This window comes from Hyla sarda, chromosome 7, assembly GCF_029499605.1.
Source record: "Hyla sarda isolate aHylSar1 chromosome 7, aHylSar1.hap1, whole genome shotgun sequence".
NCBI classification, from domain to species: domain Eukaryota; kingdom Metazoa; phylum Chordata; class Amphibia; order Anura; family Hylidae; genus Hyla; species Hyla sarda.
In genome coordinates, this window is record NC_079195.1 from 104,059,438 (window position 1) to 104,085,185 (window position 25,748).

The window sequence follows — 25,748 nt, forward strand, 5'->3', positions numbered from 1 at the left end:
GTCCTGTATGGTGTCACCATTCAGCAGGACTGTGAGAGAAGCTTTTGCCAAAGTCTCTTTATACTTGTCAATTTTCCCGCACTTTTCAGTCAGCGCTGTGATTTGTCTGCCTAAGCTGACGTCATGGTGCTTGGGAGGAGAAAGTGGAGACATTCTCTCAGGATTCCCAGGTGCAGTAATGTGTAAGAGAAACAGCAACATTGTAAGAATGGCGGATTTGGGTATTACCTCAGAACAGCCGCTGCTTCTACAGAGAGTTGCACGCTGACTCATGGTGGGCTATGAATTAACATTTGGATGAACAAGTAGAAATATGCCTGATAATACAGAAATAATGCTGGCAGCTGCATTTTATAGCCTTTTCTATAAATACTATAAATTTTCAGGTTTATATTTTAGCATTTTTTTTTAATATATTTGTTGCAGATGCATGAACATTCAGCTATTGAACTCTACAAAATGGAGAAGTGGTCTATAGATATCTCCTGTGTGGTTCTACATTCCAAATAGCATTGGCATAAGCCAGTGCTTCCCAACCAGAGTACCTCCAGCTGTGGGATTTTTCTGTATTACTTTTTCAATTTCCAACCTGTTTGGAGTCATTGAATAGGAACCTTTGTAGAGGGAACATCCCAGAGCAGATAACAGACAGATTTACTGGCTATACTGAGCCCTGATCGGTGATATAGCACGTTTAAACTTTTTTTTATACATTCCAATCATCATTATTATAGGTTTAAACCAGTATTTTCAAGTATGTCTGAGCATGCTGGGAGTTGTAGTTTTGCAAAAGCTAGAGGATCCCTGCTAAAAAAAACAAAAACAAAAAAAAAAAAACACGGGAGTAAGCTAACTAAAACAGTGGTCTTTAGCCTGTCCTTCAGCTGTTGTAAATCCCCATCTTCCTGCATGCATTGACAACCATTGGCTCTAAAATAAAGGTTGTTTAATAGCTGACTAGATAGAATACAGCAGACGTGCTCTGCAGCAGGCATGGACTTGGAATACCTGGGCAGATTACTATTGTACTATGCTGCCTGATCCCATAGTGGGCTACCCATCCTGTTTCTGTTAATTTCCATTATTCAATCACATCCAGGGAAGACATGGCCATTGGGCACTCCAGGCAAATGCTGCCATGAACACACAAGAGCCATGGACTGCAGCCAATGGTCGCCGCTTTTAGAGCTGCGCTTGCTGCTTCAAAGGGTACCTGTCAGTATATGTTACTCAGTATCTAATCCTGACCCTGGACATCTAATTTTCCTGCCTCTCTTACCTTTATTTATTACTAGTTGAGTACCCCAGCATTGCCTGTTTTTTCCTATCTAATCCTTGTGGGGGAGGAAAAGCAAAATAGGAGGAAGCTTTTGTCCTCATACCATACCCATATACCCTCCTCATATCCCAACCTCATTTCCCATCCTCATATATAATCCTGATATCCCATCCTCATATCCCGACCTTAACCCCTTAAGGATTAGGCCCATTTGGCCTTAACCCCTTAAAGACGCAGGACGTAAATGTACGTCCTGGTGATGGGGTACTTAACGCACCAGGACGTACATTTACGCCCTGAGCATAACTGCGGGCATCAGAACGATGCCGGCATCATGCGCGGCAGGTCCCGGCTGTGGATCGCAGCCAGGGACCTGCCAATAATGGCGGACACCCACGTTCCCGCGGATGTCCGCCATTAACCCCTCAGATGCTGTGATCAATACAGATCACGGCATCTGCAGCATTGTGGTCCCTTAACAGGATGATCGGAGCTGCCGCGGCGATCCGATCATCCTGCACGGCAGACGGAGGGTCCCCTCACCTGGCTCCTCTGCCTTCCGGGAGTCTTCTGCTCTGATCTGCCTTCCCGTAGACCAGAGCAGAAGATGACCGATAATGCTGATCAGTGCTATGTCCTATACATAGCACTGAACAGCATTAGCAATCGAATGGTTGCTATAAATAGTCCCCTATGGGGACTATAAGAGTGTAAAAATAAAAGTTAAAAGTAAAAGTAAAAGTAAAAAAAAAAAAAATGTGAAAAACCCCCTCCCCCAATAAAAACCCCTATTTTACCCCCAAAAAGTGTGGCGTGAACGTAAAAAAAAAAAAAAAAAAGTCCAAAATAGCTGCTTTTTTTTTTTTATAACATTTCATTCCAAAAAAAATGTATAAAAAATGTCATAAAAGTTTTGTATAAGCAAATATGGTATTAATAAAAAGTACAGATCACGGCGCAAAAAATGAGCCCTCATACTGCAGCTTATATGGAAAAATGAAATAAAAGTAGAGATGAGCGAACTTACAGTAAATTCGATTCGTCACAAACTTCTCGGCTCGGCAGTTGATGACTTTTCCTGCATAAATTAGTTCAGCCTTCAGGTGCTCCGGTGGGCTGGAAAAGGTGGATACAGTCCTAGGAGACTCTTTCCTAGGACTGTATCCACCTTTTCCAGCTGACCGGAGCACCTGAAGGCTGAACTAATTTACGCAGGATAAGTCATCAACTGCCAAGCAGAGAAGTTCGTGACGAATCGAATTTACTGTAAGTTCGCTCATCTCTAAAAAAAAAAGTTATAGGTCTTCAAAATAGGGGGATTTTAAACGTACTAATTTGGTTAAAAAGTTTGCGATTTTTTTTTTAAGCGCAACAATAATAGAAAAGTATATAATCATGGGTATCATTTTAATCGTATTGACCCAGAGAATAAAGAACACGTCATTTTTACCATAAATTGTACGGCGTGAAAACAAAACCTTCCAAAATTTGCAAAATTGCGGTTTTCTTTTTAATTTCCCCACACAAAAATAGTATTTTTTGGGTTGCGCCATACATTTATGGTAAAGTGAGTGATGGCATTACAACGGACAACCGGTCGCGCAAAAAACAAGCCCTCATACTAGTCTGTGGATGAAAATATAAAAGAGTTATGATTTTTTGAAGGGGAGGAGGAAAAAATGAAAACGTAAAAATAAAATTGTCTTAGTCCTTAAGGTCCAAATGGGCTGAGTCCTTAAGGGGGTTAAAGGGGTATTCCAGGCCAAAACTTATATATTATATCTCAACTGGCTCTGGAAAGTTAAACAGATTTGTAAATTACTTATATTAAAAAATCTTAATCCTTCCAATAGTTATTAGCTTCTGAAGTTGAGTTGTTGTTTTCTGTCTAACTGCTCTCTGATGACTCACGTCCCGGGAGCTGTGCAGTTCCTATGGGGATATTCTCCCATCATGCACAGCTCCCGGGACGTGACATCATCATCGAGCAGTTAGAAAACTTCAGAAGCTAATAACTATTGGAAGGATTAAGATTTTTTATAGAAGTAATTTACAAATCTGTTTAACTTTCCGGAGCCAGTTGATATATATATAAAAAAAAGTTTTGCCTGGAATACCCCTTTAACCCCTTAACGACGCAGGACGTATATTTACGTCCTGCGCCGGCTCCCGCGATATGAAGCGGGATCGCGCCGCGATCCCGCATCATATCGCGTGGGTCCCGGCGCTAATCAATGGCCGGGACCCGCGGCTAATACCACACATCGCCGAACGCGGCGATGTGCGGTATTAACCCTTTAGAAGCGGCGGTCAAAGCTGACCGCCGCTTCTAAAGTGAAACTGAAAGTATCCCGGCTGCTCAGTCGGGCTGTTCGGGACCGCCGCGGTGAAATCGCGGCGTCCCGAACAGCTGATCGGACACCGGGAGGGCTCTTACCTGCCTACTCGGTGTCCGATCGACGAATGACTGCTCCGTGCCTGAGATCCAGGCAGGAGCAGTCAAGCGCCGATAATGCTGATCACAGGCGTGTTAATACACGCCTGTGATCAGGATGAGAGATCAGTGTGTGCAGTGTTATAGGTCCCTATGGGACCTATAACACTGCAAAAAAAAAAGTAAAAAAAAAGTGTTAATAAAGGTCATTTAACCCCTTCCCTAATAAAAGTTTGAATCACCCCCCTTTTCCCATAAAAAAAATAAAACAGTGTAAAAAAAATAAATAAATAAACATATGTGGTATCGCCGCGTGCGTAAATGTCCGAACTATAAAAATATATCATTAATTAAGCCGTACGGTCAATGGCGTACGCGCAAAAAAATTCCAAAGTCCAAAAAAGCGTATTTTGGTAACTTTTTATAACATTAAAAAATGAATAAAAAGTGATCAAAAAGTCAGATCAAAACAAAAATCATACCGATAAAAACTTCAGATCACGGCGCAAAAAATTAGTCCTCATACCGCCCCGTACGTGGAAAAATAAAAAAGTTATAGGGGTCAAAAGATGACATTTTTAAACGTATAAATTTTCCTGCATGTATCGTATTTTTCGCCATATAAGACGCTCCGGCATATAAGACGCACCCAATTTTAAAGGAGGAAAATCTAGAAAAAAAGATTCTGAACCAAATACTGTAGTAAAATATTTTATATCAGTATAGTTCCCCCACAATAGTTGGAAGTATAGTTCCCCCACAATAGTTGGCAGTATAGTTCCCCCACAATGGTAGGCAGCTCCTCCCACCCTCCCCCCACAATAGTTGGCAGTATAGTTCCCCCACAACAGTAGGCAGCTCCTTCCCCCTCCCCCCCACAATGATTGGCAGTATAGTTCCCCCACAATAGTTGGCAGTATAGTTCCCCCACAATGGTTGGCAGTATAGTTTCCCCACAATAGTTGGCAGTATAGTTCCCCCACAATGGTAGGCACTGGCAGCTCCCCCCCACAATAGTTGGCAGTATAGTTCCCCCACAATGGTAGGCAGCTCCCCCCCCCTCCAAAATGGTAGGCAGCTCCCCACCCTCCACAATGGTTGGCAGTATAGTTCCCCCACAATGGTTGCCAGTATAGTTCCCCCACAATGGTTGGCAGTATAGTTCCCCCACAATGGTTGGCAGTATAGTTCCCCCACAATGGTTGGCAGTATAGTTCCCCCACAATGGTTGGCAGTATAGTTCCTCCACAATGGTTGGCAGTATAGTTCCCCCACAATGGCTGGCAGTATAGTTCCCCCACAATGGCTGGCAGTATAGTTCCCCCACAATGGCTGGCAGTATAGTTCCCCCGCAATAGTAGGCAGCTCCCCCCCACAGACATACAGCTTCCAGCCATATACAGTGTATGGCTGGAGGCTGTATCTCTGTGTGCTGCCCCCACAGTGATCCGGTCACTGCTCCTCTGGCCCAGTGTCACATCTACTGCTATGGCCTATGGACCATAGCAGTAGGTGCCGGGACCGGAGGAGCGGTGACCGGAACGCTGAAGATTACACACCGCCGGTCACTCACCAGGCCCCGGTCGGCGTGCGTCTTCCTCCGGTCCTCCGGCGCCTCTATGGTTGTATGCATGGGACGTCAGTGAGGTCCCGTGCGTACAACCATAGAGAGGCAGAGGATCGCAGGAAGACCGCAGGAGGACCGGAGGAGGACGCGCATCGGCCGGGGAATGGTGAGTGACCCGCGGACAGCCTTATGTCCCGAAAAGATTTTTCGGGACATAGGGATGTCCGGCATAGGAAAACCTATGATTTTATCTGCCCGGGCCGGCTCCTGTGTGCGGCTGCAGGCGGGGGCCGGCCAGAGCAGGTAAAAACTAATACTGTATATTAAAAACCAGGGGGCCTCCAGCTGTTGTGAAACTACAACTACCAGCATGCCCAGACAGCCTTTGCCGGTCCGGGCATGCTGGTAGTTGTAGTTTCAGAACAGCTGGAGGCCCCCTGGTTTTTAGTATACAGTTATTAGTAATTCACCTGCCCGGCACCCGGAACTGTATGTTCCAGGCATAGGGCAATAAACATAGCCGGTGTGAGGTGAAAAATTCACCGGCGGTCATGAGGCTGCTGCGGGTGGGGAGCGGGTAGTCAGCGCTGTACCGCACCGCCACAGCCTCTGTACTTACAGCTGACTTCCTGCTCTTGCCCGCAGCAGCCTCGGGCGTATATTCGCCGTATAAGACGCACCAACTTTTCCCCCCACGTTTTCGGGAAGAAAAAGTGCGTCTTATACGGCGAAAAATACGGTAGTTATGATTTTTTCCAGAAGTGCGACAAAATCAAACCTATATAAGTAGCGTATCATTTTAACCGTATGGACCTACAGAATAATGATAAGGTGTAATTTTTACCGAAATATGCACTGCGTAGAAACGGAAGCCCCCAAAAGTTACAAAATGGCGTTTTTTTTCCGATTTTGTCGCACAATGATTTTTTTTTCCGTTTCGCCGTGCATTTTTGGGTAAAATGACTAATGTCACTGCAAAGTAGAATTGGCGACGCAAAAAATAAGCCATAATATGGATTTTTTGGTGGAAAATTGAAAGGGTTATGATTTTTAAAAGGTAAGGAGGAAAAAACGAAAGTGCAAAAACGGAAAAACCCTGAGTCCTTAAAGGGTTAAGGACCAGACCAATTCTATTTTAGCATTTCCGTTTTTTTTCTCCTCGCCTTCTAAAAATCATAACTCTTTTATATTTCCATCCAAAGACCCATATGAATGCTTGGTTTTTGCATCACCAATTGTACTTTGCAATTACATCACTTATTTTACCATAAAATGTACGTCGCTACCAAACAAATTTTATTTATGTGGGAAAATTGAAAAGAAAAGCACAATTTAGCAACTTTTGGAAGGTTTTGCTTTCACGCTGTACACTTTACAGTAAAAATAACATGTTTTCTTTATTCTGTGGGTCAATACAATTAAAATGATACCCATGGTATATTCTTTTTTATAATTGTACCGCTTTAAAAAAATCTCAAACCATTTTAACAAAATTAGTATGTTTCAAATTGCCCTATTTTGACCACCTATAACTTATTCATTTTTGCGTATATGGGGCAGTATCATTTTTTGCGCCATGATCTGTAGTTTTTATCAGTACCACCTTTGCCTACGTTTTACTTTTTATAATTTTTACTAAATTTTTTGGGGGAATAAAATGTGACAAAAAAAAAAAAGCAGCAATTTTGGACTTTTTAAATTTTTTTTACGTGTTCACCATACAGGATAATTAAAAATAATTTTAATAGTTCAGACTTTTACGCACGCAGCAATACCAAATATGTGTATTAATTTTTTTTTAACGCTTTTTGGGGGGTAAAAACATTTTTTTTTATTTATTTACTTTTTTATTTCTTTACACTTTAATAGTCCCTACAGGGTACTATTTACAGCAATCATTTGATTGCTAATACTGTTTAGTGCTATGTATAGGGAATAGCACTGATCAGTATTATCGGTCATCTTCTGCTCTGGTATGCTCGATCTCAGACCAGAGCAGAAGACCCCGGGAGACAGCCGGAGCCAGGTGAGGGGAGCTCCGGCTGCCATGCTGGATGACCAGATCCCCGCGGCAGCGCTGCAGGCAATCCGATCATCCATTTAAAGTACCAAACTGCCGCGATCTGTACTGATCACAGCATCTGAGGGGTTAATGCCGGACATCTGCCCGATCGCGGATGTCCGCCATTACCGGCGGGTCCCTGACTGCTGATAGCAGCCGGGACATGCCGTGCATGACGTGAGCACCGTCCGGTGCTCGCGGTCATGGCGGAGTGTAAATGTACATCATGGTGCGTTAAAGGGGTACTCCGCCCCTAGACATCTTATCCTTTGGATAGGGGATAAGATGTCAGATCGCCGGGGGCCCGCTGCTGGGGACCCCCTGGATCGCCGCTGCAGAACCGCGCTATCATTACTGCACAGAGCGAGTTCGCTCTGCGCGTAATGACGGGCAATACAGGGGCCGGAGCATCGTGATGTCACGGTTCCGCCCTTTGTGATGTCACGGCCCGCCCCCTCAATATAAGTCTATGGGAGGGGGCGTGGCGGCCGTCACGCCACTGCTATAGACTTGGATTAAGGGGGTGGTACGTCATGGGTCTTTAAAGATTAACATATTTACTATAGGAATGTACATGAAATTATCAAGCACAGGGAACTGTAACAAAGACCTATTTGAATGCACTTGAATACACTTACTAGTAATGTATCCGTTTCTATGGGTTCCTTCTTTAAATCTTTATCTTACTCTATATGAAATCATCCTTTATAGCAGTGTTTTCAACCAGGGTGCCTCCAGCTGTTGCGGGACTTTGATTCACAGCATGTCCAGACAGTCCAATGCTGTCTGGGCATGCTGGGAGTTGTAGTTTTGCAACAGCTGTAGGCACATTGGTTGGGAAAAACTGCTTTACAGGGAACTACAATAAAGATGCAGGTCCCCCTATGATGCTGCTCTTGGCTGTGGCCCTATCCTCCCTCTGTGATGAAGAATGAGTAGGAGCAGCTGTGCACAGCTATGTATACTCAGTGCTGCCCTCTGGTGGAAAATGATTATGACATCACAGATATGACACTATTACCTCCTGGAAGTTCTAATTGGGCGGTGATGCTCTCTGATTGGCGGAAATTTAAAAAATCTGTTACCTGAGGGATTTTACTGTGAGATTTATCAAAATGGTGGAACTCTCTGATTGGTGGAAATTTAAGTGAACTTCACCAGTCAGCTTTACTATTACTGTGGGGTGTATTAGATTTGTTTCTACCAATCAGACACGTAAGGGTTGTCTCACAAAGCAAAGTTGTTAAAAGTAGGTGGGACCACATACATATATGTAAAGGAAGAGAAATGTGATGTTTTTAAGTAAAGCAACGTACACTCCTGTACTTTTCCCTATGGATCTAATCACTTCCAGGTTTCCACTCTGAACTGTGACTATGCCAGGCAACAGAGCTTACGCTTTCCCAGTATCCTCCTTGCCTGCATGTGCATTGAAGACCAACCACCATTACCTTCAGGAGACAGCAGTGGAACTGAGTATGTGTGACCCAACCATGGGCAACAGTTATCAGAAAAATGCAGGCACATAAGTGGTCCGGAACTGAACGGGTCTCCTGCCACTGCAGGATTAACGCAAGGCTTTATTTTACCAACCAGCTGAGCAGCCGTTGTTGGGTCTGTGGCTCTCCCCAGTTGTACTGTGTTTAGTGACACTGGCCTGCAGCTATCCCAGTACATGCTATTATCACCATTAGTGTAGGGTCACACATAACGGATCTGCAGCATATTTCACTTTGCAGATATGTCAGTGACCTGACCCATTTTGTGCCTCCAGCTGTTGCCACCCCCCCCTGGCTTGCTCGCGCATGCAGTGAACTCAGACATCGCAGCTGCTCCGCGATGACAGAGTGGACTCGGCGACTCGCATGCCCCGTGTGGCTTCTAGTAGCGGCAGATTGCCGGTGCAAGCAGGCCAGGGCCGGGCAGGGGAAGCAACAACTGAAGGCTCAAAATGGGTCGGGTCACAGGCGAATCCACAGAATGAAATACAGAGCAGATCAGTTACGTGTGACCCTACCCTTAATGGTGACTGGGTGGTCACTATTACTTACTCCATCTTGTGTCTGCTGGCGGTTTTTGTTTATTATAATATGGGTCCTTGATCACATTTGCTATATTCTTGTTGTACCCTATATGCTCTATAATACCCCTGATGACGTTCGGCTTGCCTAGTTATCTAAGCCTCAACAGAAACGTGGTGGGTGATTTCTATGTTTTGTTTTTTTTAGCTGTAATTATGTTATGGTTGTTTGTTCTCTGATCAAGAATTATGCTATACCACTTGGTATTTACCACATGGTATTTTGTGATGCGATATTATTCATGGAACAGGATGCATTACCAGGTTTTAAGCAATTATTGGTAATTGATTCTTGAGTCACTTTTTCTATAAGTATTGTTTAGGTGGTTTTTACCCTGATCCATAGTAAAAGTTAAGTTTTACGGCACCTTTTTTTTCCCTTGCTTTTTTGTTATTCAATCCGCTAAGGTGATAGTACTAGGTTGGCGTGTTACCTATAATTTTACACGAAGGATTTACACATAGGGGATTAGTAAGCTTATCTCTCTCAAACAGGACATTTTTTTTAAAGTAATACTTGTACATTTTAAAATATGTTTCACATAAAGCATCAGTTTAGACCTATTAATCTTAATGGGACAACCCCTTTAAACACGCCGTGGGGCAATTCTTACATGTGGATATTCCACCGACCGTAGGTCAGATTTTAAGAAAACCCATAAATGGGATGCAAAATCATATCCACATGCCATCTGATGTGGTACTGTAAGCCACTGTAAAATTTTACTGAAGCAAATCAGAGGGATAATTAGGATCTCAGTCCAGAGCTGCACTCACTATTCCGCTGATGTAGTCACTGAGTATAAGTAACGTAATGTATGTACACAGTGACTCCACCAGCAGAATAGTGAGTACAGTTTTGAAGTATAATACAGGATCTTACTAAGGATCAGTGCAGGATAAGTAATGTATGTACACAGTGACTCCACTAGCAGAAGTGAGTAAAGCTCGAGTATATTATAAGATATAACTCATGATAAGTAATTTAATGTATTTACAGAGTTATATCCTTTATCATACTCAAGAGTTTTACTCACTATTCCGCTGGTGAGGTCACTGTGTACATACATTACATTACTTATCCTGTACCGATCTTAGTTAGATCCTGTATTATACTTCAGAGCTGTACTCCCTATTCTGCTAGTGGAGTCAATGTGTACATACATTACATTACTTATCCTGTACTGATTCTCAGTTATATCCTTTACTATACGCCAGAGCTGTACTCGCTATCCTGCTGGTGGAGTCATCGTGTACATACATTATTTCTCTTGTATTGATCCTTAGCATTGACTTTGCATTGTCTGACATATTTTAGCATATTATATGTGTCATTATATGACATTTGGTTAAAAGAAGGGGGAAAGCTGCTTAGCCTTGAAATGCCTGGGCCTATTTTTGAACCCAGCCCTGATTTTCAGCATTTAGGAATCCAGTCTCAGACTGGTAAGAACAGAGAATAGGGGGCTTAGAAACACTATTTTACATATACAGAGGATGCTGCAATGTATAGTTTAAAAGGGTTATTCTCAGCTGGACATTTATGGCATATTTGCAGGATATGCCATATAATTCCTCCATAATAGATGTAGGTCCCCTCTGGGACTCACACACCACATCCTATAGATATGTCACAAATGTCCAGATGGGAAAAGTCCTTTGACCTCTTAATGACGCAGGGCCCTGCACCGGGTCCCGGTATATAACGCGGGGTCATGGCGTGACCCCGCGTCATAGCGGGTCGGTCCCGGCGGATAATGAAAGCCGGGACCCTGGGCTAATAGTGTGCGGCGCACTATTAACCCTTTAGATGCAGCGTTCAAAGTCACAAAAATACACTCCCGGCAGCTCAGTCGGGCTGATCGGGACCATCGCGGTGAAATCGCGATGTCCCGATCAGCTAGATCACGAGCGAAGGGTGCCTTACCTGCCTCCGTTGCGTCCGATCATCGATTGATTGCTCCAAGCCTGGAATTCAGGCTTGAGTAATCCACCGCCGATAACACTGATCATTGCCGTGTTAATGCACGGCAATGATCTGTGTAGCAGATCAGTGTGTCCAGTGCTATAGCCACTAGAGGGGGCTATAACACTGCAAAAAAAAAAAAAAGTTTGAAAAAAAAGTTAAGAAGATGTAACCCCTTCCCTAATAAGGGTGCGCTTACACGGAGTAAATGAAGAGTAATTGACGCCGAAAAATTTACGGGCGGAAAAAAGCGTGAAATTCGCGGGAATTGCGCACGGACATGGGGGAGAAAGAAGTGAAGGTTTTTTCAGCCATTTCCACGTGAATTGCGCGCGTATTCCGTGCAAATTTCCCGCGAATTCCGCAGGAAAACTATGTCGGGCGGAATTTATTTTTACAATTGACTTCAATGGATTTCTGCTAGCGGATTCCGCTTGAAGAATGAACATGCTTCTTTCTTCAAGCGGAACAGAATTCATTCTAGAATTCATTGCTAGCAGAATTTCCGCAGTGTGAACAGGCCAGCAGAAATAACATTAAAGTCAATGGGCAGAGGAGATGTGCATTAATTTGGAGCGGAGAATTCAAGAGGAATTACTCAAGTAAATTCCTCTTGAATTACTCCGTGTGAACGCACCCGAATAGTAAGAATCACCCCGTTTTCCCCATTTAAAAACTGTAAAAATAAACATATGTGGTATCGCTGCGTGCAGAAATGTCCAAACTATAAAAATATATTGTTAATAAAACCGCATGGTCAATGGCATATGTGCAAAAAAAATTCCAAAGCCCAAAATAGCGTATTTTTGGTCACTTTTTATATCATGAAAAAAATAAATAAAAAGGATCAAAAAGTAAGATCAATACAAAAAGGGTACCGATAAAAACTTCAGATCACAGCGCAAAAAATTAGCCCTCATACCGCCTCATATGCAGAAAAATAAAAAAATAATAGGGGTCAAAAGATGACAATTTTAAACGTATACATTTTCCTGCATGTAGTTATGATTTTTTTCAGAAGTAATACAAAATCAAACCTACATAAATTGGGTATAATTTTAACCGTATGGACCTACAGAATAAAGAGAAGGTGTCATTTTTACCGAAAAATGCACTGCATAGAAACGGAAGCCCCCAAAAGGTACAATGGCATTTTTTCTTAAATTTTGTCACACAATTTTTTTTCCGTTTCGCCGTGGATATTTTGGTAAAATGACTAATGTCACTGCAAAGTAGAATTGGTGGCGCAAAAAAAATAAGCCATAATATGGAATTTTAGGTGCAAAATTGAAAACATTATGATTTTTAGAAGGTGATGATGAAAAAATGAACATGCAAAAACTGAAAAACGTTGAGTCCTTAAGGGGTTAAGGCAATACAACTTATACTTGTTGTCAAACCTAGGCCGGCAGCAAGTAAAAGTAGTGGTACGGCAGGTTAACCTAATTTGTCCAATAGCGGAGAAGGAAATAGCGCTGGCACTACCTTGCTTAGAAAACCGTCTTGTGTGGGGTGCAGCAGGTACACGGGAGAACGTCAGGCAGGATCCGGATGGTGCTCTAGCGGACCAGCAGCAGTAGAGATAATTGTCTCAGGTGTAAGAACACACGTCCGCGGCACTCGTCTAAGATCCAAACTTTATTAGCAGCTTAGGCAGAACACAGCCAACAAATGTTTCGCTCACAGAGCTTCTTCACAGCCTACTTCCCAAAGATCCCCCCTCCCCCTTAAATAGTCCCCAGGTACAAAAAAACTTTATTGGTCAGTACAAAATTTAAAGGGACCATCCCAATAAAAATAGCTGTGTTGTGGAACTACACAATACACAAAAGAGAGAGTAGAAAAAGATAAAAACACAGTAAATTAATACAAATTAAACCAACAAAGAAGTATTACAACTGCTGTTTAGGAAAAGACATTGATATCCTGTCTCATTTAAACCAAGGGGACCGAAAGCCCCCATTTTTAGTATTAGAGCAGTCTCACATTGCAATAGTTCTTGGTGGCGATCACCTCCTTGCTGCGGGGCTTAAACATGTTGCAAACCCAGAAATCTCATACATTTGCGTTATGAACTTCACACATATGCTTGATAAGTCTGGGTGAACCCATCTTAGTACATAAAGACCGAACATGTTCGTTAAAACGTTTGAACAGTGGCCGAATAGTCTTGCCGATATAAAAAAAAAAAAAATCGGCAATCACATACTATAGCATATACAACATAGGGGGTTCGGCACGTTATAAAATCCCTTATACATATTTCAGTTTGCCCTAGTCGAATAAATTGACCCCCCCCAGAAAACTGCTGCAACACTGGCAGCTTCCACATCTGTGGTTGCCCTTGGGGACTGCGTCCCGCAGCCAGTCTCTGGGAGATGTATCCAACCTCCCTTTTATCAGAGTATCCCTGATGTTTGGGAAGTAGGCTGTGAAGAAGCTCTGTGAGCGAAACATTTGTTGCCTGTGTTCTGCCTAAGCTGCTAATAAAGTTTGGATCTTAGACGAGTGCCGCGGACGTGTGTTCTTACACCTGAGACAATTAACCTAATTTGTGATATCAAATACTATCAGTTTAGCATTTTAACAAAGTGTCACAATGTTTTTGCAGCATTTTGTCTCAATGTAAGGTATGCTGGGCAATGTCTGTCAGATATTAAAAAGGTTTGGATTCCTATAGAACAACTAAATCATCAGTGAATTTACTGCAAGAAGAATTTGTACCCGAAAAAAAAACACAATCCTGACAAGATGTAGACCAATAAAGTAACCCTATCTGATTGTAAAATGTAATATCCGCAGCAGTGGAAACTTCCAGGCTGATGCTACAAAGCAGAATGCTCATGAAAGAAATGTTCTCTGATAAGATCTTTTCAATTTTGCTTGTATCAATCCTATTATTTTGTGCTCTGACATCATTCAACAAACAGGCATGTTAGGATTGTTGGGTAGATAATTGATTCAGATAGGCTCGGTGCCTCCAATTTTTTGTTACCTTTTTACTGAACAAGAACTATGTCAACCCATTTTACATTATATTAGTGGAAGCCTAGCAAAGTCTGATAAAAGGTATTGGCCCTTATTTACTATTGGAAACCCAACACCTTTTCTCGGGTTGTGCACCACAAATTGTTGTCTGCGTGAGATTTTTTGGTGCATTTTGCAAAAATAAACCTACAAACCCAAAAATGGGCGTGTGACCGGAAAAGGGGCACGGTCGACCGGAAAAAGGCGTGGTCTCGCAAACCGTCCTAATTACTATTGAATTCACAGAAAATCCTGTGTAAAAATGACTGGAAAGTTCCACCAACAAAAAGCTGGTCAGAAAATGTTCCTGACCTGTGAATCTCCATAGTAAATCAGGCGAATTCTGCAAGTTTGAAACAACATTCCACACTAGTAAAAGCCCAGGGTCAGTATGTATGAAGTACCTCTTTCATGACCAAACTCTTCTGCACTACCTGTAAAGCAGAGCCCAATTTTAAAATCTCACACCCGCGAGATTTAGGAACAAGCACTGGAAGCTTACCATATTACTGGACTGTACATATTACTCATCTCTGACCACCAATAAAGCTCTGAGCAGATGTTCATTGTATAGACGGTCATCCGTAGTTCACTGCTTAGACCAGGGATGTAAGAGATTCTGACAGAGTCCTGCCCCTTGAAATTAAGTTAGTTGGAAGAATAATAAAAAAAAATAAAAAAAGAAGGGGCGCTCCCTTGTGTAGTATCAGTAGGTGTGACTCCTACCACCACACCGATGTGATATACTGACCTTATGAAGTTGCCCTAGCAATTGACACAACTCTATGGAGAATGTAGAAGGCAAATAATTATAGATGAACTGCATCACTCTGACCAGATCCCATAACTTATAGGTGCGGATAAACATCAAGTGGAGGAGCAAAGTAGGTCACGTCTGCACAGCTTCAGTCCAGGAGGCTGCATCATTTTGGCACCTTCACATGAAAGTGTCAAAACAAGTTGTCCAGCTATATACACAATTGTCATTGTCGTCCTGTGCATTGCCTGTGGTCGAGTTTGTGCAAGTTTTTCACAGCACCTCTAACATCACCTTGTCACCATTTTTAAATGTAAATGTAATAATATCATGCAGGATTTTAAAATTATTTTGAAAGTAATGGTACCCTTTATACTAGCTTCTCATTCTGGATACAGAAGTTTTTCTGTAATCTACAGATTAGGCATAAAATAAATTCTAAAATTAAACAGAAAATACTTCAAAACCTAAAGTAAAAACTTTGATTTATTTTCACAGAGTTCTTTACAATGTGTTTAAAGTGTAATATACAATACCGACATAATGAAATACACTAATTGGAGAGAAAATCCAAGGTCCTGTCCAATTAATTCCCAATTAATTTTTTAGATGGAAGAAACTGATGGTTATGTACAAAGTGCTTTACACAGCCTGTACAGGTGGTTTGTCCAAACTGCAAAAACAAATATAAACTAGTTTACATAGCTTATGTACATAAACTAGATTTATATAGAATCTTTATAGAATAAATGTAATCTTAGCATGGCTCAGTTACTCAAGGCTGCAAGGTCAAGTTGAAGTGAAGAAAAATCTTTATGCAAGACTGAATCCTTCATAATGGTCAATAACCTGTATCAGTTTTTTCCGTAGTGTCTCTCTGCTAGTATATTTTGGGAGATCCAAGAGATTGAAACATGTGTGGGCCACAGGTAGGAAACCTTCTCCTCCTCCTGTAGGCTGGATTATAAGTTTTAAACTTTTCATTCCAAGAATAGGTATCCGGTCACTGCCAGTCAAAAACACTGTAAAGAAACCGAATGACACATGAAGACACAGTGGAAAGTATGAATGCTAGTAAATTAATCAACAGACGTTTAAACAAGGATACAATTAACGGTTTTCATTCTTCAAATGTTACATGTTCAATATAAAACGTGAAACCAGACAGTGAAGTAGAAAAATGAGGGTAGCGACTCACCGGTACTTCATATCCCTTTTCTTCATCACCGTGCACAACCGAAAACAGGGGAGGTGCGTGAAGTATGGCAACTAATCCAGGTGAACTGAAGTGTGATTACTAGTAGTGGAGGTACCGGTGTCCGATACCCTCATTGTTCCATAAACTTAATACTGAGGGATTGCCGTCATGTGTTTCTTTTACGTGTTGTATTATTCTCGGGGATCCCTTGCCTGATTTTATAGACCAACAGTGCTCCCTATATAGAAGCGTTTACAAGGGCAAAATATCACGTACACTACATAAGTGGCCTTGCAACAAATAAAAGTCTCGTATTCTCACGTCTTCTACTCCTATGCAGAGTGCTTTGCTTGTAAAAAATTTGGGGCACCAGGTACAATTGCCACATCTATGATTCCCTACTACCGTAGATTTCAATTCAGATCGGCGATCTGCGGCGATTCCGGGTCATTCGGGTCTCCGGTGACCCAATGACCAGGAAAATAAGGGGGATAGGGGGTATCCCAGACACTCCCGATCCCCCTGAAGGGATAGGAGGTGGCAGGGGTGCCACCTCAGGGGTGCCACCCCTGCTATTGGTCGGTCAGAAGCGACCGACCAATAGCAGATCGGGGGCAGGGCGGTTAAAGTTCTATTCCCTGCTCTGCCCACTGCTGTCCGGGCAGAGCTGGGGAACCGGCGCCGGAGGTCACTTACCATCGGCAGCGGGCAGCGATAAGATGCGGCTCCCCTGTGTGCGATCCTACGGAAGCTGGTGAGTTTTTGCCTAGCAACATCTGGAGGGCTACAATTTGGAGACCACCATACAGTGGTCTCAACTGTGGCCCTCTAGATCTTGCAAAACTACAACTCCCCGCATGCCCACACAGCAGTTTGCTGTCTAGGCATGCTGGGATTTGTAGTTTTGCAACATCTGGAGGGCTACAGTTTGGAGTTCACTGTGCGGTGGTTTCTAAATCGTGGCCTTTTAAATCTTGCAAAACTACAACTCCCAGCATACACGAAAAGCAAACGGCTGTCTCGCCATGCTGGGAGTTGTAGTTGCGTACCTCCAGCTGTTGCATAACTACATCTCCCAGCATGCCCTTCGGCGATCAGTACATGATGGGAGTTGTAGTTGTGCAACAGCTGGAGGCACACTGGTTGGAAAATACTGAGTTAGGTAACAGAACCTAACTGAAGGTTTTCCAACCAGTGTGCCTCCAGCTGTTGCAAAACTACAACTCCCAGGATGCACGGTCTGTCAGTAAGTTGGGGTCTACACCAGCTTGTTAGTGTGTAAATTAATTTTTTATTTATTTTTTTACACTAACAGGTTGGTTGCCCCATACTTTTTATTTTTGCAAGAGGTAAAATTAAAAAAGGCCCCCAAAATTTTAAACGCAATTTCTCCTGAGTACAGAATAGACACAGGAAGGCTCAGGAGTGAAAGCGCACCATGTACATTTGAGGCCCAAATTGATGATTTGCACAGGGGTGGCTGATTTTTCCAGCGGTTGTGACAAACAAAAAAAATAAATACCCAACTGTGATCCCATTTTGGAAACTACACCCCTCATGGAATGTAACAAGGGGTATAGTGAGCCTTAAAGGGGTACTCCAGTGGAAAGCTTTTTTTTTTTTTTATGAAATGGTGCCAGAAAGTTAAACAGATTTGTAAATGACTTCTATTAAAAAATCTTAATCCTTTTAGTACTTTTTAGAAGCTGTATGCTACAGTGGAAATTCTTTACTTTTTGAATTTCTTTTTTGTGTTGTCCACAGTGCTCTCTGCTGACACCTCTGTCTGTGTCAAGAACTGTCCAGAGTAGCATAGGTTTGCTATGGGGATTTTCTCCTGCTCTGGACAGTTCCTGATATGGGCATCAGGTGAGTGTGTGAGAGAGTGTGAGAGTGTGTGAGAGTAGAGAGAGAGACGTAACCTAGCCAGCCAATGGCATCTGCACAAAAGCATTTTTTGCCGACTAAAGAAAAGGAATATAAAGTACCGGTGAGTTGCTACCCTCATTTTTCTAATTCACTGTCTAGTTTCAAGTTCTCTACTGTATCTAGAGAGGGTTATTAGCACCACTGCAACGGGAGAGGTTAAGCTCTTTGGATAGTTCAAGCCCTGTTCAGACTTAAAGGAAAACAGTCACATGTTCACTCCAGCCCTAACCACATGTACTGACTGATGGGGGGGACGCTGATTCATATGATCCCTACCTTGCCCGGATCCGTCCAGCCGTTCGCCTGCAATCTTAGTTTTTCTACGTATGCAAATGTTGCTGTAACTGGCACGGGCGGGGTTTTCAGGAATCTAGTGGCACTGTGACATCAGCCACCACCTGTCCGCAGCGCCGCCCGCTTATGAATATTCATCCCACCTCCCTCCGACTCTCCCCGCCGCTCCTAACTGGTCTTCACTGCGCATGTCAGGAAGCGGCACATGCACAGTGAAGACCAGTTAGGAGCGGCGGGGAGAGTCGGAGGGAGGTGGGATGAATATTCATAAGCGGGCGGCGCTGCGGACAGGTGGTGGCTGACGTCACAGTGCCACTAGGCTCCTGAAAACCCTGCCTAGTGTCACTGTGTTAAAGCCACATTTGCATATATAGAAAAACAAAGATTGCAGGCGAACGCCTGGACGGATCCAGGCAAGGTAGGGATCATATGAATCAGCATCCCCCGCACTATTCGTCAGTACTGTAACCCCCCCGACCTACGATGGCCCCCGACATATGATAAAATCGACATACGATGGCCTCTCAGAGGCCATCGCATGTCGATGTCAGCATCGACATACGATGCTTTTCTATGTCGGGGCCATCGCATTAACTGCTATCCAACAGCGCAAAATGCTTAAGCTGCTGTCGGATAGCAGTTTAAGCATCCCTGGCAGGTTCGCTTACCCATTCTCACTTCTCCGGGTCCACTTCGCGATCCTCCGGTGTCTTGCGCATCTTCACCAGGGTCCGGGCCTTGGTTTCCAGCGTCGTTATTACGTCACTACGCACGCCGCGCCGGAGCAGCAGTGTAATAACGTCACCAGAAAGCGAGGCCCGGACCCTGCAGAAGATGCGGAAGAAGCCGGAGGATCGAGAAGAAGACACCGGAGCAGCGGGACAGCATCGGGAGCCCCTGGGACAGCATCGGGAGCCCCTGGGACAGCATCGGGAGCGGTGAGGACCTTGTCCGGAGCGACGGGGACAGGGGAGTACAGCTTCCTATACTTTACATTGCACAGATCCCTCAACATACGATGGATTCGACAAACGATGGGTCGTTTGGAACGAATTACCATCGTATGTTGAGGGACCACTGTACCTCTAGTTAGTGCGGGAGTGTGACAGTTTTCCTTTAGGCCAAGTTTCCACTTTTTTTTTTTTTTCTTTCTTTTGTAACTTTATTTTTCCATTGGTTAAAAACTTTTTCCCCCCCCCCAATTAATTACAAATGCGCCTTAAATGGGCACGGTCATTAAAATTATTTATTTTCATATGATATGATACAGCAGGTAAAATAAGATTTGTAATTTACACTCTGTAAAAAAAATAAAATAAATAAATGTATTTTTTTTGTCACGCTCTCTACCTGTGTATGAGACAAGGAGAGTGCTATTCACTGCCTATGGTCAGACCGCATTTCCTGAGTTTGTCTCCTGCCAGTCCAGCAGGAGACCAAAGCCTGTGCTTTTGAGCTCACAGTGTAAGAAATCCTCTCAGAGGAAGGGGGTGTGTCACTCCCTTGTGGTGATGGGAGGTGATTTGAGTGTCCGCTCATGCAGCCTCGTCCATGAGTCATTTCTTGTCCATGACTCATGGATAAGCCTAATGAGGTCTGGTTGTGAGATTTCCAGGTGCAGTTTTCTTTATTAAATATAAAAAAATATTAAACATCATATTACAAAAAGGTCTTTCATGTTCCTCAGTAAAAACATCTAAAAAAGTTTTTGGATCTGACAGTGCCCAATTAAGTGTCATTTGTGTCCTCTGCACCAGTCTGCTGTAGACACATCTGTTTAATAAAGACAAGTATTATCTTCTGGAAGTTCTTACCTTACTTAAGTTTTTCCCATGAACCTAATACTCTCGGTAAAATTGGTTTATTAAATACTAGGGATCGACCGATATCGTTTTTTTAGGGCTGATACCGATAATCGGTGCAGGTTAGGGCCGATAGCCGATAACTTATACCGATATTCCGGTATAAGTTATCGGCTATTTAACCCCCTGCGACACCGCTGCAGATCATCGATTTAAAGCGGGCGCTTTAAATCAATGATCTGCAGTGGCTTTTGCGGGGCCATAGGCCGCCGCCGCCACCCGCTTCTCTCCCTTACCTGTCAGGGTGGTCCGGGCCATCCATCCATCGTTCATGTAGTGTCCGGGGGCATTCCGGGTGGAGGGTGGTCCGGGCTGTCCTTCTCCACTCTGGGCAGGCTCCGGCCTAGTACGCTGCATAGACGCCGCTGCGCAGTGACGCCCGTGCGCAGCGACGCAGCTGACGTCACGGCGTCTATGCAGCGTACTAGGCCGGAGCCTGCCCGGAGTGGAGAAGAAGACCGTGGGAGAAGAAGGACAGCCCGGACTGGTTCACTCTTCACCCGGAACGCCCCCGGACACTACAGGAAGGAAGGATGGATGGCCCGGACCATTACGGGCAAGTTTAATTTTTTTATTGACTCGGAGGGTGGGGGAGGGGCCCGACCGGTATAGCGTTATGGGCAAAAATCCATACTGGCATACCGCCTAGCATCACGGTGGGGGGTGCGACGCGGTGCGGTGGGTCGGGGGTGCAGTGCGGCGGGTCGAGGGGGTGGCGGTCGCGGGGCGGTGCGGGTATTTATTGGCTTATCGGCAAGATAATTGCCGATACCGATAATGCCCAAAATCGTGATTATCGGCCGATAATCGGTCGATTCCTATTAAATACACTTCCCTCTTGAACCTTGTTTACCTATTTGACATATTTAAAGGGGGTACTCCCCTGGAAAACTTTTTTTTTTTTTTTTTTATCAACTGGAGCCAAAAAGTTAAACAGATTTGTCAATTACTTCTATTTAAAAATCTTTATCCTTTTAGTACTTAACAGCTGCTGTATTCTACAGAGGAAATTTTTTTCTTTTTGAATTTCCTTTCTATCTGACCACAGTGCTTTCTGCTGACACCGCTGTGCATTTTAGGGACTGTCCAGAGTAGGAGCAAATCCCCATAGCAAACCTATCCTGCATTGGACAGTTCATAAAATGGACAGAGGTGTCAGCAGAGAGCACTGTGGTCAGACAAAGAAAATTAAAGAAAAAAACTTCCTGTGGAGCATACAGCAGTTAAGTATTGGAAGGGTTAAGTTTTTAAAAAAATATAGAAGTAATTTACAAAACTGTTTAACTTTCTGGCACGTTTATTTAAAAAAATATTAATAATAATAATGTACCCCTTTAACCCATTGCCGAAGAACGCAGTTTATAAACTGTGCTGCGGCACGGCAAGGTTATGAAGCAAGCTCAGGAGCCTCTGGGAGCCAAATGCAGCACGAAACAGAAGAGGCACAGGAGGAAGCCCTTGATATACCCAAGCAGAGACCCTGCTGGAGAGAAGAGCAGATGTAAACCCGAGAGCACCCTGCAAATGGAAAAAAGAGATGAGACCAAAAGAAGCCAAGACCGAAACTGCATGAGGACTGTCAAGACGACTCCTATGCAAGCGCTACCACGAGAGAGAGCTGGGGTGGCCAGACTAGAAAACTACAACGATTGTCTGTACCCCACGCTGAACCCCTTAACGACCATGGACGTAAATGTACATCCTGGTTTGGCGGTACTTCACGCACCAGGACGTAAATTTACGTTCTGTGTATGACCGCGAGCATCGGAGCGGTGCTCGTGTCATACATGGCAGGTTCTGGCTGCTGTCAGCGATGGCGTGAATGTCCGCCATTAACCCCTCAGATGCCATGATCAGTACATATCACGGCATCTGCCGCAATGCGCATGTTAAAATAGATGATCGGATCACCCGCAGCGCTGCCGCGGCAATCCGATCATCTGTAATGGCGGATGGAGGTCCCCTCACCTGCCTCCGTCCATCTCCCAGCGTCTCCTGCTCTGGTCTGAGATTGAGCAGACCAGCGCAGAAGACTGACGATAATACTGATCAGTGCTATGCCCTATGCAAAGCACTGAACAGTATTAGCAATCAAATGATTGGTTTAGATAGTCCCCTATGGGGACATTTTACCCCCAAAAAGCGTAAACATTTTTTTTACATACACGTATTTGGTATCACCGCGTGCGTACATGTCGGAACTATCAAAATATAATGTTAATGATCCGGACGGTGAACTGCGTAAATGTAAAAAAAAAAAAAATCCAAAAGTGCTGCTTTTTTGGCACATTTTATAAAAAAAAAAATTTAATAAAATATGATCTAAAAGATTTATATATGCAAATGTGGTATCGATAAAAAGTACAGATGACTGTGCAAAAAGTGAGCCCTCATACTGCCCTATATAGGGAAAAATGAAAAAGTTATAGGTGGTCAAACTAGGGCGATTTTACATTACTGATTTTGTACAAAAAGTTTTTAGGTTTTTTTTAAGCAGTACAAAAATATAAAAGTATCTAGCCATGGGTATCATTTTAATCGTAGTGATGGTAGTGGATGAGATCTCAAGGACTGGGGAATAAAGGGTGTGAAGTGGCTGGAATAAAAGATGATGCAGGGAGTTGAATGGATGAATATAGATAGTGCGGCGGATAGTGATGGATGCGAATATAGATAGTGCGGCTTAGAGAATGACTCAGAGGATGTGTGATGCTTATTAAATGCAAGGCTGGTGATCAAGTATGGAAAGATAGAGAGGTATATGTATAGTGTATATGCAAATGAATGGTGACTGTTGTGTGTGTGTCTACTATGTTGCAAAATGAATCAGGTGTTGCTGAAATAACTACTGCAATAGATGTGTGAATAACATTGATGTACTTAAATGTCCAGGGTACAACACATTTATTAATCAAATAAAAACAAAATAATTGTTAAGTCAATTTAAACAGTTAGGTAGAAATGTGGAGTAAGAGTGCAGGGCCCTTGCACTCTTTCCCACCTGTTATAATTAAAAGGTACAGATGAATATATAAAAAAGATGTGAAATAAAACACACAGTATATGTGATTAGATGACAACACACTCTCAGTTTGAAAGTTCAGTGGTGGTTAGAGGCAGATCCACTTATGTGTACTTGCAACCTCCGGAGACCCCCAGTCTGGGGCCCACCGTTGCAGGAAAAACAGAGGTACGGCTCGGCCATTTTAAAAAAAAAATAAAGTACAGTGGTGGGGATAAATAACAAGTCACTTAATCCGCAGGTTCAGGGGTATAGATAACAATGTCTCTACTGAAGGTATAGTTAGATGGTTCCTGCATACACAGCGCGGCAGCTGTGCAATAGTGCAAATGAATTGACGGCTCGGCGGCCGTAAAAATAAAGTCTTCGGTACTGTGTACCGCTTACCCATCCTGTGGGTAGGTGGAGCGAGGCTCTGCGAGATGGGGTCCCGATGTCCGTGGCGCTGGGATGTCCTGGCGGTGCGGTCTGTCTGCCGATAGGCCGGTTGCATAGTCCGTGCGCTGGATTTGTCGGTCTCTGTCTCTGAAGGGGTCTCGGTCTTTGTGATAATATTGGTAATGCTCGGTGCTCCTTGGTGATAGTCGTGGAGCGCTCTGCGATAGCTGTAGGTGGTGACTTGAGATTGTGAACATGAGGTATCTGGTGGTGGTCTTCTAGAGAGGTGTGTCAGGCAGTGTGAGAGTAATCAGACGCGTTTCGGACTATCGTAGTCCTTCCTCAGTGATGTGGATTGCAGCTCTGATGCCATGTTATATAGTGTTCAAATTTGGCGGGAAAACTGGGAAACATATCATTTCTGGTGTAGTAACCTGGCCATGGACTGTGGTGTGGGAAAATGGAAAAACCCGGATTGGATCTCCTGGATTGACTAAGGTTGATATTTCTACTAATAGATGATGGGAGTGTTTCAATTTGTTAAAATGTATTAATTTGAGCGAAGTAATTACGTATTTAAAATCTTGATCATGACGTGGTCTGGGTATAGGTATGGGTATGCATTGCAATGGTTAACTCTAAAATGTAATAGAGGTATATTTGATATGAGATAGTGCACTCTAAACAGAGAGCAATGGAATAAATTAATGTGTAATCAAGAATAGAGGATACAAAAAAAATGTGTATATATATATATATATATATATATATATATATATATATATATATATACATATACATATATACACACCGTATTTATCGGGGTATACCACGCACCGGCCTATAACACGCACCCTCATTTTACCAAGGATATTTGGGTAAAAAGTTTTTTACCCAAATATCCATGATAAAATGAGGGTGCGTGTGTGCGCGTGTATACCCCGATATACCCCCAGGAAAGGCAGGGGGAGAGAGGCCATCGCTGCCCGCTTCTCTCCCCCTGACTTTCCTGGGGTCTAGAGCGCTGCTGTCGGCCCTTTTCACCCCCTGGTTATCGGCGCCGCTGCCCGTTCTGTCCCCCTGACTATCGGTGCCGGCGCCGATAGCCAGGGAGAGAGAAGCGGCGCCGACAGCCAGGGGGAGAGAAGGGGCAGCGGCACCCATTGCCGGCGCCGCTGCCCCGTTGCCTCCCCCCATCCCCGGTGGCATAATTACCTGAGTCCGGTCCGCGCTGCTCCAGGCCTCCGTCGTGCGTCCCCAGCGTCGTTGCTATGCACGGCGCGGCGCTCTGACGTCATGCGCCGCGCCGTTCAGCGCATAGCAATGACGCCGGGGACGCACGACGGAGGCCTGGAGCAGCGCGGGCCGGACTCAGGTAATTATGCCACCGGGGATGGGGGGAGGCAACGGGGCAGCGGCGCCGGCAATGGGTGCCGCTGCCCCTTCTCTCCCCCTGGCTGTCGGCGCCGCTTCTCTCTCCCTGGCTATCGGCGCCGGCACCGATAGTCAGGGGGACAGAACGGGCAGCGGCGGCGATAACCAGGGGGAGAGAAGGGCCGGCAGCAGCGCTCTAGACCCCAGGAAAGGCAGGGGGAGAGAAGCGGGCAGCGACGGCCTCTCTCCCCCTGCCTTTCCTGGGGGTGTATCGGCGTATAACACGCACACAGACTTTAGGCTAAAAATTTTAGCCTAAAAAGTGCGTGTTATACGCCGATAAATACGGTATATATATATATATATATATATATATATATATATATATATACGGTATATTAATATATATATACACACACATATACACATAAAAACATAAAAGTATAAAAAACAAAAAAAAGGGAAATATAAAAAATATTAAATAAACACAAATAATAATAATAATAATAAATATGAAAT

General features: G+C 43.8%; 1 protein-coding gene across 7 annotated transcripts in view; it reads right to left on the reverse strand.

Moving 5' to 3' along the window:
* Positions 1–15,621: 15,621 nt before the first annotated feature.
* HERC4 (HECT and RLD domain containing E3 ubiquitin protein ligase 4) overlaps positions 15,622–25,748 on the reverse strand; it is a 174,591-nt gene continuing 164,464 nt past the window's right edge. For 6 of the 7 annotated variants that reach the window (XM_056530274.1, XM_056530278.1, XM_056530273.1 and 3 more), the window contains one exon: positions 15,623–16,194. In XM_056530274.1, the coding sequence (XP_056386249.1) occupies positions 15,986–16,194 (209 nt within the window). In that variant the 3' untranslated portion in view covers positions 15,623–15,985. Of the gene's footprint in view, positions 16,195–25,748 lie in introns of all 7 variants that reach the window. The other variant, XM_056530279.1, reaches the window with a different exon arrangement.